This window comes from Microcaecilia unicolor, chromosome 4 (genome assembly GCF_901765095.1).
Source record: "Microcaecilia unicolor chromosome 4, aMicUni1.1, whole genome shotgun sequence".
NCBI classification, from domain to species: Eukaryota; Metazoa; Chordata; class Amphibia; order Gymnophiona; family Siphonopidae; genus Microcaecilia; species Microcaecilia unicolor.
The window spans coordinates 161,229,153-161,248,321 of NC_044034.1; the positions used below are offsets into that span (position 1 = coordinate 161,229,153).

General features: G+C 42.6%; 1 protein-coding gene across 1 annotated transcript in view; it reads left to right on the forward strand.

Moving 5' to 3' along the window:
• The window catches only part of HSD17B12 (hydroxysteroid 17-beta dehydrogenase 12), a 342,292-nt gene that overhangs the window by 156,996 nt on the left and 166,127 nt on the right, over window positions 1–19,169 (forward strand). Inside the window, exons 4-5 of the mRNA XM_030200806.1 lie at window positions 9,334–9,444; window positions 11,635–11,699. Of these exons, the coding sequence (XP_030056666.1) occupies window positions 9,334–9,444; window positions 11,635–11,699 (176 nt within the window). The remainder of the gene's footprint in view (window positions 1–9,333; window positions 9,445–11,634; window positions 11,700–19,169) is intronic.

The following is a 19,169-nucleotide window of genomic DNA, read 5'->3' on the forward strand; positions in this document are numbered from 1 at the left end:
TCATGTCACGGCTCATAGTGTTAGAGCCATGGCAGCGTCAGTGGCCCACTTGAAGTCAGCCACTATCGAAGAGATTTGCAAGGCAGCGACGTGGTCATCTGTCCACACATTCACATCGCATTACTACCTACAGCAGGATACCCGACGTGACAGTCGGTTCGGGCAGTCGGTGCTGCAGAATCTGTTCGGGGTTTAGAATCCAACTCCACCCCCCTAGGCCCATTTTTATACTGTTCCAGGCTGCACTCTCAGTTAGTTGGTTAAGTTAGGTCAATCTCAGTTATGTCCTCGCCGTTGCGAGGCCCAGTTCACCATGTTTGTTGTTTTGAGTGAGCCTGGGGGCTAGGGATACCCCATCAGTGAGAACAAGCAGCCTGCTTGTCCTCGGAGAAAGCGAAAGCTACATACCTGTAGAAGGTATTCTCCGAGGACAGCAGGCTGATTGTTCTCACCAACCCGCCCGCCTCCCCTTTGGAGTTGTGTCTTCCCTTGTCTTTGTCTTTGCTATTTACTGGACTGACGAACACGAGCAAGTTCGGGTGGGAAGACGGTCACGCACGCGCGGTGCGCATGCGAGGGCTAGCAAATGTCTTTGCTAGAGAAGATCTCCGATCATCGGGGGCTGCCGTGAATGTCACCCATCAGTGAGAACAATTAGCCTGCTGTCCTCGGAGGATACCTTCTACAGGTATGTAGCTTTCGCTTTATAGGAAAATCCATATATCATAAGTTAGTTTAGGAGAAATCACATGATTTAGGAAAAACGAAACATGATTTAGGAAAAATGAAACTTAAAACAGTATATATATGATAACTAAGAGACATGGGCTGAGCACACTTTGTTATTCAGTCTTTGTGTCTGGCTTTTTCTGTGTGACAACCTGCTCCAGAGAGAAGAATTATTTTGTATTGGCTTAGTGAGATACCAATAAATATTTTTACTGGTTGCGCCTATATCTAAGTCCGATTGTCTCTCTTATTTCCAGCTCCTAGGGCTGAAGTGTACTCTCCTCCTAGGGGGCATGGGACGGAGGGGATATTACACCTGGATGGTGGATTAAGTGTTGGACTTGTAAGACTCAAATTGGCTTGAAATATCCTATCGGTGGAGGGGGTGGAGACTAGTGCATTAACAGATTTTAGGCACGGTTGGTACTGATGGAAGCAGTGATAGGGAAAATGATTGAAGGATCAGATAGAATTGATATCAAGATCACCTTTCCTGTTAGAGCCTATGATCATCCTTGAACATTGCACTATCTATTTCATAAGGCACTGAAAACATTTACTATTGAAGAAAGCTTTTTTTCTTTCAATATGCATGGTTTTATTTGCTCTTCAAACTTTTTATGTAATTTCTCTGCTTATGTCTAATAGTGTGTGTGTGAGTATGATATAAGCTACATAGATGTACAAATGAGTTGAATGTGGGTGATTGTTTAACCAAAGTGGAAGACCAGGGCTCAATTTCTGGGAGAATTCCCTGGAACACAGTTCTGCCACTTCTTTTTAGCCTCCAGAGCAGTAAAGGTCTTATGATTCAGCCTCTCCCTTCTTTCTGTTCAGCCTGCAGGAAAGGGAGGGGCAGGTGAAGTGAGCTTGGAGCCCAGCAGAACACAAATCATATTGTGTTTCCCTAATCCAGACCCTCTTCACTTGTTACTGCTGTTCTAAGCCTTTCTGCCCATCCCCTCCCCTTGCTCAACAATTCAACTTCCTTTTAGTCTTCCACATGACTTAATTTGTTGATAATCAACTGAGCACATTGGATGGACCAATTTGATATTTTTATGATAACATATTAATAAGATATACTAGTAAATGATGCAATAGATCTTGACAACGTTTTTTATTAGTATATTCTGTATTGTGCTGCTATTTCATATTGATATGTTTTATTGTGTGGGGCATTCAATCTGATTTGAATAAAATCTTTTCCTCTGATCTTTAACGAGACAAGATCTCTAGCATAGTATCCTCTTGCATACCTCTCTGGTGACTAAAAACATTGTTTCACTGTTCTTGATATTTGGTTGAATTGTGAGTGTGATTTGACAAGAGTACTGTGGAAACATCCTACATGCACAGATTAACATAGGGAATTGTTTTTATTTTTGTTCAGCTCCTCTTTCTCTCTAAGGTTACTGAACAGATCCTAGCTGATTATCTGACTGTACATGTGGGAACTCACAAGGTTTCACATCCCAACCAGATGGTTTTCTATCTTCACCATAGTACTGAGACAGCTCCTTAACGTTCAGATAGAACTGGTTAATAACAGAACTGTTCTCCTTTTTTATCTCTGGATCTGACCTCAGCTTTCAGTATGGTAGATCATGAGTAGGGATAACGAGCCATACATGCTTGTGGTTCCCCTCTTACCTTACCTGTCAAACGTATTGTGTCATTTTGCAAAATGATTTTTCAGCTCCCTTTCCACTCCCTTGTGGTGTCCCCCAAAGGATCTCTCCTTGCACCCATGCTGTTCAATATGCACATGGCCCTGCTGGCTTCTATAGTACAGTCTTTAAGGCTGATACCATATATCTATGCTGACGATGTTTAGATTTTGTATCTCTTGAAACAGTTGATGGTATAGGCAGAGGTCGATGCTAAATTGCTTCACGTGGAGGCTTGGCTTAAGACAAATTGCAGCTTATTGTAAAAAAGACACACCTCCAAATTTTTTGTAGGGGAGAGCACACTTCTACACTACCAGCTCTTAATCTAGGAACTGTTACATTTCAGGCTAGTAATACACTTTAAGGTCCTAGGTGTAATGCTAGGTTTAACTCTGTCCTTGAAACTGTATGTATTGTTAACTGTCAAAGCATGTTTTTTTCACATACAGTGGGGGAAATAAGTATTTGATCCCTTGCTGATTTTGTAAGTTTGCCCACTGACAAAGACATGAGCAGCCCATAATTGAAGGGTAGGTTATTGGTAACAGTGAGAGATAGCACATCACAAATTAAATCCGGAAAATCACATTGTGGAAAGTATATGAATTTATTTGCATTCTGCAGAGGGAAATAAGTATTTGATCCCCCACCAACCAGTAAGAGATCTGGCCCCTACAGACCAGGTAGATGCTCCAAATCAACTCGTTACCTGCATGACAGACAGCTGTCGGCAATGGTCACCTGTATGAAAGACACCTGTCCACAGACTCAGTGAATCAGTCAGACTCTAACCTCTACAAAATGGCCAAGAGCAAGGAGCTGTCTAAGGATGTCAGGGACAAGATCATACACCTGCACAAGGCTGGAATGGGCTACAAAACCATCAGTAAGACGCTGGGCGAGAAGGAGACAACTGTTGGTGCCATAGTAAGAAAATGGAAGAAGTACAAAATGACTGTCAATCGACAAAGATCTGGGGCTCCACGCAAAATCTCACCTCGTGGGGTATCCTTGATCATGAGGAAGGTTAGAAATCAGCCTACAACTACAAGGGGGGAACTTGTCAATGATCTCAAGGCAGCTGGGACCACTGTCACCACGAAAACCATTGGTAACACATTACGACATAACGGATTGCAATCCTGCAGTGCCCGCAAGGTCCCCCTGCTCCGGAAGGCACATGTGACGGCCCGTCTGAAGTTTGCCAGTGAACACCTGGATGATGCCGAGAGTGATTGGGAGAAGGTGCTGTGGTCAGATGAGACAAAAATTGAGCTCTTTGGCATGAACTCAACTCGCCGTGTTTGGAGGAAGAGAAATGCTGCCTATGACCCAAAGAACACTGTCCCCACTGTCAAGCATGGAGGTGGAAATGTTATGTTTTGGGGGTGTTTCTCTGCTAAGGGCACAGGACTACTTCACCGCATCAATGGGAGAATGGATGGGGCCATGTACCGTACAATTCTGAGTGACAACCTCCTTCCCTCCGCCAGGGCCTTAAAAATGGGTCGTGGCTGGGTCTTCCAGCACGACAATGACCCAAAACATACAGCCAAGGCAACAAAGGAGTGGCTCAGGAAGAAGCACATTAGGGTCATGGAGTGGCCTAGCCAGTCACCAGACCTTAATCCCATTGAAAACTTATGGAGGGAGCTGAAGCTGCGAGTTGCCAAGCGACAGCCCAGAACTCTTAATGATTTAGAGATGATCTGCAAAGAGGAGTGGACCAAAATTCCTCCTGACATGTGTGCAAACCTCATCATCAACTACAGAAGACGTCTGACCGCTGTGCTTGCCAACAAGGGTTTTGCCACCAAGTATTAGGTCTTGTTTGCCAGAGGGATTAAATACTTATTTCCCTCTGCAGAATGCAAATAAATTCATATACTTTCCACAATGTGATTTTCCGGATTTAATTTGTGATGTGCTATCTCTCACTGTTACCAATAACCTACCCTTCAATTATGGGCTGCTCATGTCTTTGTCAGTGGGCAAACTTACAAAATCAGCAAGGGATCAAATACTTATTTCCCCCACTGTAAGTACATAAGTAATGCCACACTGGGAAAAGACTAAGGGTCCATTGAGCCCAGCATCCTGTCCACGACAGCAGCCAATCCAGGCCAAGGGCACCTGGCAAGCTTCCCAAACGTACAAGCATTCTATACATGTTATTCCTGGAATTGTGGATTTTTCCCAAGTCCATTTAGTAGTGGTTTATGGACTTGTCCTTTAGGAAACCGTCTAACCTCTTTTTAAACTCTGCCAAAGCTAACCACCTTCACCACACTCTCCGGCAACGAATTTGAGTTTAATTATACGTTGGGTGAAGAAAAACTTTCTCCGATTTGTTTTAAATTTACTACACTGTAGTTTCATCGCATGCCCCCTAGTCCTAGTATTTTTGGAAAGTGTGAACAGACGCTTCACATCCACCTGTTCCACTCCACTCATTATTTTATATACCTCTATCATGTCTCCCCTCAGCCATCTCTTCTCCAAGTTGAAAAGCCCTAGCCTCCTTAGTCTTTCTTCATAGGAAAGTCGTCCCATCCCCGCTATCATTTTAGTCGCCCTTCGCTGCACCTTTTCCAATTCTACTATATCTTTCTTGAGATGCGGCGACCAGAATTGAACACAATACTCAAGGTGCGGTTGCACCATGGAGTGATACAACGGCATTATAACATCCTCACACCTGTTTTCCATACCTTTCCTAGTAATACCCAACATTCTATTTGCTTTCCTAGCCGCAGCAGCGCACTGAGCAGAAGGTGTCAGTGTATTATCGACGATGACACCCAGATCCCTTTCTTGGTCCATAACTCCTAACGTGGAACCTTGCATGACGTAGCTATAATTTGGGTTCTTTTTACCCACATGCATCACCTTGCACTTTCTCACATTAAACGTCATCTGCCATTTAGCCGCCCAGTCTCATAAGGTCCTTCTGTAATTTTTCACAATCCTGTTGCGATTTAATGACTTTGAATAACTTTGTGTCATCAGCAAATTTAATTACCTCGCTAGTTACTCCCATCTCTAAATCATTTATAAATATATTAAAAAGCAGCGGTCCTAGCACAGACCCCTGAGGAACCCCACTAACTACCCTTCTCCATTGTGAATACTGCCCATTTAACCCCACTCTCTGTTTCCTATTCTTCAACCAGTTTTTAATCCACAATAGGACATTTCCTCCTATCCCATGACCCTCCAATTTCCTCTGTAGCCTTTCATGAGGTACCTTGTCAAACGCCTTTTGAAAAACCAGATACACAGTATCAACCGGCTCCCCTTTGTCCACATGTTTATTTACTCCTTCAAAGAATTGAAGTAAATTGGTCAGGCAAGATTTTCCCACACAAAAGCTGTGCTGACTTGGTCTCAGTAATCCATGTCCCTGGATGTGCTCTGTAATTTTGTTTTTGATAATAGCCTCTACCATTTTCCCCGGCACCGACATCAGACTCACCGGTCTATAATTTCCCGGATCTCCCCTGGAACCTTTTTAAAAAATCGGCGTTACATTTGCCACCCTCCAATCTTCCGGTACCATGCTCGATTTTAAGGATAAATTGCATATTTCTAACACTAGCTCCGCAAGCTCATTTTTCAGTTCTATCAGTACTCTAGGATGAATACCATCTGGTTCAGGAGATTTGCTACTCTTCAGTTTGCTGAACTGCCCCATTACGTCCTCCAGGTTTACCGTGAAGTCAGTAAGTTTCTCTTGAAATACCATTTCCGACACCGGTATCCCACCCAAATCTTCCTCGGTGAAGACCGAAGCAAAGAATTCATTCAATGTCTCTGCTACATCTTTATCTTCCTTGATTGCCCCTTTTACCCCTCGGTCATCCAGCGGCCCAACCGATTCTTTTGCCGGCTTCTTGCTTTTAATATACAAAAATAATTTTTACTATGTTTTTTTTGCCTCTGATGCTATTTTTTTTTTTCGTAATCCCTCTTGGCCTTCTTTTTTTTTTTTTTTTTAATATTTTTATTAATGTATGGTGCCATTAACATTACAACTTATTCCATTTACACGAACATAACACTGTCATGAAAACGTCTTCAAATACGGCTTGCCCCCTTCCCAGAAAAAAACACAATGACCTCCATAACAATTTTATGTTTATATCCCCTCCCATCCCACCCCCCCTCCCCCCTCTCCTCCCGCCCCCTATCCTCCCCCCTCCCCCCCAAATGGATGTTTCTCCTATTTACACGCTTACTCTAGGAACCTAGACCAGGACTCTTCTGGCAGAGCAAGGTACGAGTTCTCCCTTACAGATCTCGATATTGGCGATTCCTCAGGGAGACAGCAGATTTAAGTGATATGCCTACCCAATAACACATATCTAACATGCAGTTCTTCCACATTGCTAGATCCGGGGGCTCCTCATCGACCCATTTTATTAATATGCATTTCTTCAGTATGATCATGGTCAACAGTACAAATTGGGACTGAGCACTTCCCAACCCTTGTTCTCGGAGAGAATCCCCGCAGCCATCAAAGTAACCGAATACTTCCACTCCACTGTACGTTGCAAAATTTCTTCTACCAATCCCAACACCCCGACCCACAGAGCATGCAGTGAAGGACATTCCATAAAGGAGTGTAGAAAAGTGCCCGCACTCCCCTTACACTTATTACACATGTCATCTTGCCACAACCCCCCCTCTTGGCCTTCTTTATCTGCGCCTTGCATTTGCTTTGACACTCCTTATGTTGCTTCTTGTTATTTTCCGATGGTTCCTTCCATTTTCTGAAGGCGTTTCTTTTAGCCCTAATAGCTTCCTTCACCTCACTTTTCAACCATTCTGGCTGTCTTTTGGACTTTCGTCTTTCTTTTCTAATTCGCGGAATATGTTTGGCCTGGGCCTCCAGGATGGTATTTTTGAACAGCGTCCATGCCTGTTGTACAGTTTTTACCTTCTCAGTTGCCCCCCCTAAGTTTTTTTTTTTTTTTAACTGTTCTTCTCATTTTATCATAGTCTCCTTTTTTTAAAGCTAAACGCTAACGTATTTGACTTCCTGTGTATAGTTACTTCAAGGTTGATATCAAAACTGATCATTTTATGATCACTGTTATCAAGCAGCCCCAGTACCATAACATCCCTCACCAGATCATGTGCTTCACTAAGGACCAAGTCTAGAATTTTTTCTTCTCTCGTCAGCTCCTGCATCAGCTGCTCCATAAAGCTGTCCTTGATTTCATCAAGGAATTGTACCTCTCTAGCGTGTCCCGAGGTTACATTTACTCAGTCTATATTTGGATAATTGAAGTCACCTATTATTATCACATTGCCCATTTTGTTTGCGTCTCTGATTTCTTTTATCATTTCTGCGTCTACCTGCTCATCCTGGCAAGGTGGACGGTAGTACACTCCTATCACCGTCCTTTTCCCTTTTATACATGGAATTTCAACCCACAATGATTCAAAGTTGTGATTTGTGTCCTGCTGAATTTGTAATCTATCTGAGTCAAGGCTCTCGTTAATATACAATGCTACCCCTCCACCAGTCCAGTCCACCCTATCACTACGATATACTTTGTACCCCGGTATGATAGTGTCCCACTGGTTATCCTTCTTCCACCAGGTCTCAGTAATGCCTATTATATCCAATTTTTCATTTAGTGCAATATATTCCAACTCTCCCATCTTATTTCTTAGACTCCTAGCATTTGCATATAGACATTTCAGAGTATGTTTGTTGTTCCTATTTGCATGATGCTTAGTACTTGACACTATTGATTTGCCATCTTTTGTCTGATCTTTAGTTGTATTTAAGGGCACCTGGCCTACCACGGTCTGTTGTGCAACCTCTCTATCCAGAAACCCTATCTTCCCTGTTTGTGAGGTATCCTTTCAAGATAGCTTATCCCGAACCATGCACTTTTGAGCGACTGTCGGCCTTCCCCCCATTTCTAGTTTAAAAGCTGCTCTATCTCCTTTTTAAATGCTGATGCCAGCAGCCTGGTCCCACCAACGGATCAGGTCCATCCACCGTTTGTTCAACCAGAATGTATTACGGGTCATCTATGCATTTGTCATTACTTGACTGGGTCTATTGTAATGCACTTCTGAGAGGCATTGGTCAGAGAGAGATCAAGCGGCTGCAACTGGTACAAAATATTGCTGTTAAATTGCTCACGAATAACAAAAAAATTGACCATGTGGTACCACTATTGTGATCCGAACACTGGTTCCCAGTAGAACACTGTATCATATCTAAAATCCTATTGTTGATACATAAGATCTTATACTCTGGTTTCCCTTCATTTTTGTCTCCACATCTTTTGCCCTATGTTCCATTGAGGGCTCTGCACTCTAACCGTCAACATCCACTGATGGTTCCTTCAGTCTGGGATGTACCGTTAAGTTCATTCCAGAAATTGATGTTCAGTGTAGCCGGCCCTATACTGTGAAATGCCCTTCCTTTATTTTTACACATGAAGGGCTCCCTCCTCCAGTTTAAAGCCTTGTTAAAAGCCTGTATATTATTGTATGACACATGAATTAGATTGAATCAAATTGATATGAGGAGGTGGACTGCCTTGGACTTTGGGGTCCTGTGGGGCTTGACAAATCTAATACTCTTGTTGCTATTTACCTCTGCCGTAAAGTATTTCTATTCAATTTTCTGATTACATTGGAATATAAACCACTTTGATGTCCTGGCCCTAGCAGTCAATCAAATAAATACAACCTTGAACCTTGAAGTTAATTGTGGTCAGTGCTTCCAATTAACACTAAATTATAAAGTATCTCAATTTTGTATTTGCCTTTTCATTTCCACTTTGCTGAGTAGAGCATGTGCTTGGTGAAACCTACTGTAGTCTTTTTTTCAACTTGGTTGTATCATATAACAAAGATACCGAATTGTTTAAAAACACTTTTTTCTCCATGTTTTTTTTTCCAGAAGAAAAATTCAAGGTAGACACCAAGACAATTAAAGCTGACTTTGAAGATCATGATAATATCTACAAGAACATTAAAGGAGGACTGGAGGGCCTGGAGATTGGCGTTCTAGGTTTGTCCTATTTATGTTACAGTGGGTTTGAGTTTGTGCAGTATGGTTTGTTTGAGAGAAGTTTGCAATTTTGTAGTGAGGGACTGTATAAGAAGCTTGTGTAGCTGCCTTTTCCTTACTATATTTGTTCTCTGGTGGGGAAGGTCATGGTGAAGCATGTACTGCTGTTGCCCATTCTGTACCTGGTTTGTGGTAGGCACCTTATGCCAGACCTTTACACAGCAGCTGCCAGTATCATATCTGAGGTGGAGGAAGCACATACAGGAGGGAAGCTGGCACTGCTGATGCGTGTGCTATACCTGTCCTGAATTCATCTGCTGCACTTTTGCTCCACAGGAGTGACTTTATAAAGGGGAGCCTATGTCAAAGTTCCAAAAAGGTGACTTTATAAAATAGACTATCACCCGCTGCGTGCAAATTCTCCCATGCAAATTTACATCTGCTCCCAAGATGGTATACATATATGCACGTACTTCTATTTGCATGTGTTTAATAAAATGTGTGCCTATATCACAGCTCTGTCTCTATCCACTGGGAATACTTAATGTATAGTTCTTGAGTAAGTGTGTGCTATCTTCTTGGTCCGTATACTTGCATATTTAGCCATGCAGCTTTACAGGAGCCCTTTTTCCAAGAGTAAAATATGCTTTATTTATGAAAAATGCTTATAAAATTTCCCCCTATGAGTCCTGTAGATAAATGAATAATTCAAGTAGCATTAAAGAGCTGAGTTAGCTATAAAACATTTTAAATGCAGCAAGGAATACATATATTTTTAGTTAAATGTTTATTTTCTGCAATAAGAGCTTAGTCTAGTTTACATGAATACATTTTTCTGTAGATATTCAGGCGTTTCAAAAAGCAGGTGTGTTCAGCAGCTTTTGCACGAAATGTCTTGTAGAAAATGGACTGCATGCTGTCTGTTGCTGCCACCTACTGTCCTCAGGGAGTGTTTCCCTGCATTGTAATCACTATGGAAGGCAACAGTACTTGTTACCAGGCAAACTAAAATACAATCATTTTTTTGGTAGTGATACGTGCTTCCTGTCCTTAGGATATCTTTGGAACACACTACCTTAGGCCTTTTGAGTGTTTAATGTTTCATATAAAACTGATGCTGTGTACAAAATGCAGCCAGCTCATGGCCCCGGTTATGTATATCTTTAACTGATCATTCTGTGTATATAACTTGAATAGTTTTTATTGTTAGAAATGTATAAACATAACAATTGAGCAAAAAACACTTGATACTGAAATCAGAATGAAAACAGAACAAAATCAAATTACCAGAAATATCATACTTGGACGACATAACCCACCCCTCATAATCCTCAATTACCGGAGGGACTACAGAAATAGAGGAGGGAATTATACAAAAAAGAAAAAAAAACGTAGACAAACACTGCATTTGCATGTTATTATTTATAGCCCATGATACATCTGTAAAAGTCAAACCATCTAACTAAAATACCAAGCTAAATAGGAAAGTTATCTAGGAAAGTCTGAAGTTGTTTAGGGACAAAGAAAATATAATGTACATTTTGGAATTTTACCACATTTACCACATTTAACAGGAAATTTCAGGGGAAAAAAACACCATTATTCTGAAGAGACTCGAGTGCGAGTCTCCCTGCAAGTATCCGGAAAACACCATAAACAAAACAGCTCTAAGCTGAACATGTAAGTTCAGAATATGATTATCAGTTTCAAATATAACTCAAACAACTAAGAGAGAGGGATTTGATATACCGCCTTTTTGTGGTTACAATCAAGTGGTTTACATATTATATATAGGTTCTTATTTTGAACATAGGGCAGTGGAGGGTTCTTACTTGCCCAGAGTCACAAGGAGCTGCAGTGGGAATCAAACACAGTTCCTCTCATTCTCAGGCTACTGCTCCACAATCAGTTTTAGGGTGCTATTCCTTCTTTCTGCTAACAATACATAAACATTCCAATTTTCATATACACAGTTCTGTGTTCCTCTGGCCTACTAATAGAAACAAAGGATAAAGTGGCTTAGTGATTTTTTTTTTGTTGTTGTTTGCTTGTTCTTAAATCTGAGTACTGATTTGTTCATGTTAAATTCTAGTGGCTTCTGCCAGTTTATTTTATTATGTTGAAGATGCACTGGGTTTTTTTCTTTGTCTCCTGTAAAACTGTTTTTTTTTTTTTTTTACTGTATTTCAGTGAATAATGTGGGCATATCCTATGACTATCCAGAATATTTCCTTGACATTCCAGACCTGGACAATGTGAGTAAGCAAATGTTTCAATTTACAATGAACTTATACACTAAGTGTGGCATATGAAGTCGCAGAAGTTTTCAGAAACCATGTTTAGTGAAAGTTTAGATTGTTCTGAGAACAATTTTCAATAAATCACTTTGTCACATATAAAGTATATTGGGGGGTGAAACAAAATAGCTATATTTTTCATCATGTTTTGTGGATTTTCAAAGCTCCTCACTGAGCTCGTAAACTCCTTTTGAGAATTTCCTCCTGAGGGCAATTTTTAAAGTCATTTATGCTGAATCACGTGACGCCATGAACAGGAGCGGCTGCTGAAAAACCCGCTCCTGCCGGATTACCCGCTAAACCCTCAAAAACTGGGGAATTAACTTGCAACGAACCACCAAATTTACATCTACAACACAGGAACTTACGGTGAAGAATTCCAGCTGACCAAAACGCAGCGAAACCCTATGGCGGCAAAGACTCTTCGAAGAGACAAAGAAAAGACGCGAGGCGGCGAAGAGAAAATGGCGGCCCCGCCGAGCCCGCCCGCGCACACTGTAAGTTCGGTGTGGGTGGCGGAGGTGGTAGCGGAGGTGACGAACGCTATGGAGCCGCTGCTAGATAAGCGCCTGGGGCCCATTGACAACAAACTATCACAGGTTCAGGAAAACTTGGGACAGTTAAACAAGGAGCTGACGGAATTTCAGCAGAGACACGGGGCCTTGGAGGATAAAGTACAAAAAATAGAGGAAGACAATAAAAAACTCAGAACCCAAGTGGAGGCATATGAAGAGAAGCTGGAGGACCTTGAGAACAGGTCTCGTAGAAACAATCTAAGATTTGTGGGGCTGCCTGAGGCTATAGAAACTACTAACTTAAGAGCCTTTATAGAAAACTGGCTAGCAGAACAGCTGCAGCTTCCGGAGGATCTCGGCGCCATCCAGGTGGAAAGAGCGCACCGGGTGGGACCCAGGCATTCAGACACTGCGAGGCCGCGAGTGGTGATCTGCCGTTTGCTGAATTTTGTACACAAAGAGGCTATAGTGCAGGCCTTGAGGAAGGATCGGGAGTTACGCTATGGAAATAAGAAAGTGCTTTGTTTTCAGGACTACTCCACGGCAGTGGCGATGCAACGAAGGAAGTTTTCCCCGATTTGCACGAAGCTGTTTGAAAAGAAGATTAGATTTGCCTTACAGTACCCGGCGAAACTGCGGGTAACCTATCAGGCGGAGATAAAAACCTTCACTGCCGTGGAACAAGCGCAGGCCTTTCTGAGTTCGCTAGAGGAACGCTGAATATAAGATATCAGGGGACCTATAAATGGCCCATGAAGGAGTGCTGAAGACCGAACTGCCTTCCAGGGCAAGGATTACAAATGGTTACTGTTAGAAGTTGGATTATTAATGACTGTTACAGCAGTAGAATACTGCAGGTTATCTGTTGATCCCAATAGGCAGACTCAGCAAATGCTTATACATTAAGCAGAAAGTGCAACGCACCACTGACTAAAATAAACCTAGCACATGAGCACCCCTGGGGGGAGTTAACATAGAACTGAGAGGCATGAGGAGTTGGCAACTGGGCCTCACCAGAGAGAATAATCTTCCGTACTGTGGAAGCAGACGAGACGACCTTGGTTTAAGAATATGGATTCCGAGGAAATGAGAGTGCTGGTGGGGACGCAGGACTTTCAAGATACTCGACAGAAGTGGTTGCTACCCCGCAAATCAATGGAGATCTGCTGAGGAATCAGAGACAGAGATTTTGTGACATGCAAGTTATTAATATATAGGTTATGTGAGCACCCCTTTTATCTTCATATATTTCTGTTATAACTGTAAGGGAATTAAGATTGGGTGGTTGAGGTGGTAATGGTTTCAAGAGGGTGAAGGGGTAAGAGGCGTTATATGTGATGGTCCCGTTTGGGGACAGGGGACGTTTAAATGAGGGGTTGGGATTAGAGGGGGGGGAGGGGAGATGTAGGGGTGAGGGAGGGGGGTTAGAGACTGGGGGAACGCAGGGACCTGGAGGTTTTGTTTGATAAGGTTTTGGAAAGGAAGAAGATGGAACATGTTAGGAATGGGAGGGGGGTGGTGGCTGGGACACCCCTCTTCTAGACAAGAGAGATATAGATCTCAAGGACTGGTATCTCACGAGAACTGGGAACCCTGAGAGTTGTGACGTGGAATGTAGGAGGGATCACGTCTCCCATTAAGCGTACTAAAATATTACAACACTTGCAGAGAAACAAAGTAGACATAGCTTTGTTGCAGGAGACCCACCTATCAGCAGTGGAGCATGCCAAATTACGTACCTGGTGGGTGGGAGAATGTGTCGCCGCAGAAGCTCAGGGGAAAAAAGGAGGGGTTGCCATCTTGTTCAGAAAGGGGATAGTTGACAAATTGGAAGTACGATTCACTGACCCGGGAGGGAGATTTTTGATATGCGAGGTTATCATAAACCGCCAAAAGGTGTTGTTTGGGAATGTATATGCCCCGAATCAATATGACAGGAAGTTTTATAGGATGCTTACCTTAAGATTGTTACGACACAACACTTTGCCTGTGATACTGGGCGGAGATTTCAACACAGTGATGGATCCTTTGATGGACAGTACGGGGGCCCGGAGACAGAATCTTGTTCAGGAGAATAGGGGGCTGCCCAATCTTTGTCGACAGATAGGGCTGGTAGACGTTTGGCGGACACTTGACCCACAAGGAAGGGATTATACGCATCTATCCCGAGTACATGGAACGCAAGCCCGAATTGATTATTTGCTGGTCTCAGAGCAGCTCTTTGGCTCAGTGATGAGCTCGGTAATAGGCGCCACTGTAATCTCGGATCACGCCTGGGTGGAAATGTGCTGGTCACCCGGGGGGGAGCAAAGAGGATATGGTAGATGGGCGTTTCCAATAGAACTCTATAGGGATTCAAACTTTAAGGCGTCCATACTTCAAAGTTGGCGGGATTATAAATTACATAATGAAATACATGCTAATGACCCAGTTCTCTACTGGGAGTCAGCTAAGGCAGTACTCCGTGGAGAAATTATCAGCTATATGGCACATAAACGTAAAGCCCGACTTAAAGAAATATTAAGACTTAGTCAGCTAATGTGCAAAGCTCGGAGATACTATGGTCGCCAACCCTCCCTAGAGAATAAACAACATTTACTATCCCTGCAAACGGCATTAAATGTAGCCCTCCATCAAAAAGCTGTGAAATCGCAGAATTATTACAAATATCAGCTTTATAGGCATGGCAACAAAGGGGGGAGACTGTTGGCACGGCTGATAGCGGTTAAACAAGGGAAAGCTAGGGTTCTCACTATGAAGGGAGGACAGGGGACAAGAGTCTCCACAGATCAAGAAATCAGTGAGATCTTCTATAACTATTATAAAGAGCTATATGGAACCCCAACAGATGAAGGTTTGTCGGGGGACCTGTACCTAGAGCAGTTGCGGCTGCCAGGCCTCACTCCACAAGAGGAGCAGAAGCTCAACAATCCCATCACAACAGAGGAGGTGCTGCTGGCCATTAACCAAAGCCAGCTGTATAAAACGCCGGGGGTGGATGGTTATAGGGCGGAATTTTACAAAATAATGGGGGAAGAGATAATAGACCCTTTAACTGCAATGTTCAACACTTTAATAGATCAAGAACAGGTGCCTCCAGAACTAAATACTGCCTGTATTGTTGTAATCCCTAAGAAAGGAAGAGACCCGGAATTAACAGCATCTTATAGGCCTATTTCACTCCTGAATTTTGAGGTCAAACTAATGGCTAAGATCATGGCAAACAGATTAGCGAAAACTTTGCCGGAATTAATACACGATGCCCAAGTAGGGTTCTTAAAGGGAAGGACAATCGCCAAAAATGTCCGTAGAGTGTTGACCTCCTTGGAAGCTAGCAAAAGAGGGAACAAACAGTCTGTATTAATAAGCTTTGACGCAGAAAAAGCGTTCGATCGGGTCCATTGGGAATTTCTATATGCGGTCCTTCGAAAATACGGATTCTCAGGGAGATTTTTGTCAGGGATCAAAGCATTATATTCGACACCGAGGGCCCGCATACTAGTCAATGGGTTAGTAACATCAGACTTTGCAATAGGCAGAGGAACGCGACAAGGATGCCCTCTATCGCCCTTACTGTTTGTGCTAACGTTGGACCCTTTATTAAGGGACATAATGAGACAGCCTGCAGTAACAGGGATGGAGATAGGAAAAGAGGCATTTAAGGTGGCAGCTTTTGCCGATGACATTTTGGTTCATCTGACGAACCTGCAAGAATCTTTAAGTGCATTACTGGAGATAATCTCGGAATATGGAGATTATGCGGGGCTCCGGTTAAATCTTGACAAGTCAGAGGCTTTGGCTTCGTCAGAGGAGGTCTGGAGATGTGGGAGAGGAGAATTTCCTCTAAAAAGGGCGCAAACCTCTTTTAAATATTTAGGAATTTTGTTACCCATGGATACTTCTCGTCTACACGAACTAAATATTAAGTGGTTGCTGGAGGAGACCAGGAAGGTGTTACAGGGTTGGATGGATTTGCCACTGTCACTGCTGGGTAGAATAAATCTCATAAAGATGGTGCTGTTTCCGAGGTGGCTCTATGTACTGCAGACAATACCAATTTGGTTATATCGGAAAGACCTTCAGAGATTCTATGCTTTAGCATCGAACTTCTGTTGGAAAGGTAGGAAACCACGGATTCGATTCTCCCACCTGATTGGCAGTTGGAGCCGGGGCGGGATGGGAATGCCTGATCTAGCGCTCTATAATCAGGCATGTCAGCTACGTCACTTAGGAGATTGGTTCCTGGGTACACAACGTTATACTCCAATTGCGCTGGAGAAGGCGTATTTTGAGCCCTACTGGCTTTTTTCATTGCTACATCATAAAACCGGTAATATCCCAGAGAAACTACGTAAGAGTGTGATGTTAAGACCACTTCGAGAGGTGTGGAGAAGGCTTGTACGTAGGCTTGGAGGTGATCCGACGGTGACGGATCAACTCACCATTTGTGGGAATAGTGAGTTTTTGCCTGGGATGTCGAGCAGACATTTTGCTGATTGGGTGAGTCGGGGGATAACATGTTTGGCACATCTGGTGGGTGAAGATGGGCAGCCCCTCTCAACTGCAGACTTGTTAAATAAGGTGGGGGATTCCTGGGGCAATAGATTCGCCATAAGACAAATACAACATTATATAGCTTCACTACCGGGGACTTCCTTGTCAGGTCAATTGGGAGGCAAAATTCAAGATTTTTTCAATTCAGAGGGCGAGGGAGAGGTCACTGTCTCTCTGCTTTGTAAAACATTAACTAGATGGCAACCCCCCAGAGAATATAGATCAGTGAGGTGTGCATGGGAGAGGGAGCTGGGAATGACACTGGAGTCTTGGAATATACCAAGGACAGTGGCGCGCATACCCCTGTTGGTATCGGATGCCCGATTGAGAGAATGTGCATACCGATGTATCCATAGGGGATATGTGACAGCGACCCAACTAGCGCATATGGGAGAGGACCGTAGCCCAAACTGTCTTAAGTGTGGAGTGAGCCCGGGTACGCTGCTGCATATGTTCTGGAGTTGTCCTGCATTGCAAAGATTTTGGACTCAGGTTCGAGGCTTCTGGGAAGGACGTCTGGGGATTAAGATCCTGGGGACTGTTGAGCAATTAATCTTGGATCTTCCGGGGTCCTTTAGAGGTCAAAACCGCTTTACAACTCTGATGCTTCGTAAGATGTGTTTAATAGCTAGGAAATGTATTCTACAGTATTGGACGGTTAAAGACCCTCCCGCATACTGGCACTGGAGAAATCAGTTGCATCAGCTGGTTTCTTGGGAGGCTAGGGAGATTAGACTCTCGCAGAGAAAGAGAGTGACGTTTCTGGCTCTCTGGGGTCCCTACTTACACATCTTAAGCCCTAGAGGTCGGAGCCTACTTCTTAATGCAGGTTGAGTTCTTCCATGAGGAACAGATAGGGAGGTACGCACAGAAAGAGTTGTAAAGTGCCAAATGAAGCAAGAACAATAACCTACACTCTGGTAGTTATAGCACGCGGAGAGGTAGAGGTAGCTAAACCATGAAGTAAGAAGAAGGTTCCATAAGAGTAGAGGGAGAGGGAGGTGGGGGGGAGGGGGCGTAGATTCGGGAAGGGTAATACTCTATGCATATTGGAGGGACGTGTATCATTAGCTAGGAGAGCAATCCTTTGAAAGAACACATTAAGAGGACCCACCTGCAAATACTGTTGGGATAGTACACAGAGTAAAAGATGAGATACAATTATTGGAGTTTAATATAAAAGTTTATTGTTAATAGTTGTGCAACAGTACTATAATTATACATGTACACATCATAAATATATAAGAAGACAAGAGGGAAGGGATAGGGGAGAAAAGATTGGAAAACATTGATGATAGAAGTTTCAGGTTTATTAACATGCGATATAATTATATTGATTAATAGATTATTATTGATTTATTAGATTTATATTGATTAATATGGTCTTGTATACCATGTGAACTCATCAATAAAAATTGTTGAAACATAAAGTCGTTTATGCTTGTAAATTAGCAGTCTGGAAACTGGCATTCCTCAATGTGCTAAGAGTTCTTTCAGCTGCATTTAAAGAAGATATTCCCAATAATGTTTTGATCAGGGATGAAAACGGTACATGTAGATAGCATTTTCAAAATGACTCGTATCATTTTCCATGAAAAGTAACATCTCATATAGAAGGCGCAACTACCTACAGCTACGTACAACTGTGGCAAGTTTCAGAGTACAAAAATTGCAAGCACTTCGCTTTGAAACTTGGCACAGACTTTCTCAATGCAGACATTTTGAAAACATTGTATCCTTTGAGCAGAGGTATTGGCAACAATATGTATGTATTGGGTGATTTTCTTCAAAACATCAGTAGTTACTAAATGATTGAAGGCAGAGTTGAAACTGGTGCTAAGTAAAAAAAAAACCATGCATTACTTTAAAAATAAAGTTCATGCAGATAGACCTTGTGCATGAAGATGCCACTATGATGCTGACAGAAGATAGTGAAATTAAGTGGCATTCTTTCAAAAGGATCTTAATTTACAAGCACGTCAGTGTTGAGTTGCTGAATTTAGCACATACCGTACACAGGTGAAGCCTTACAGTCTACTCTGATAAGTTTTAATGCATGTCTGTTCAAGGGCAACTTTTAATTAGTTTATAAATAAGTTCCCAAAGATGTCTCAAAACTTAGAGCCAGCGTGAAAACAAGTGGGAAGAGGGGAAAATACTTGTAAACCCATTTGTTTGCACAAAGTATGCAGTAATGCCTTTTGTTCAATCCTGTATTATCAATTTATGAAAAGGTTAAGTTGCTGCAAGCACCTTTCAGGTAGACTAGCATAATTAATCTACTGACAACACTTTGGTGGGACATCAGGGTTTCTTTCTGCATATTGAATTGTAAAATCAATTCTCCCTCACAACTCCC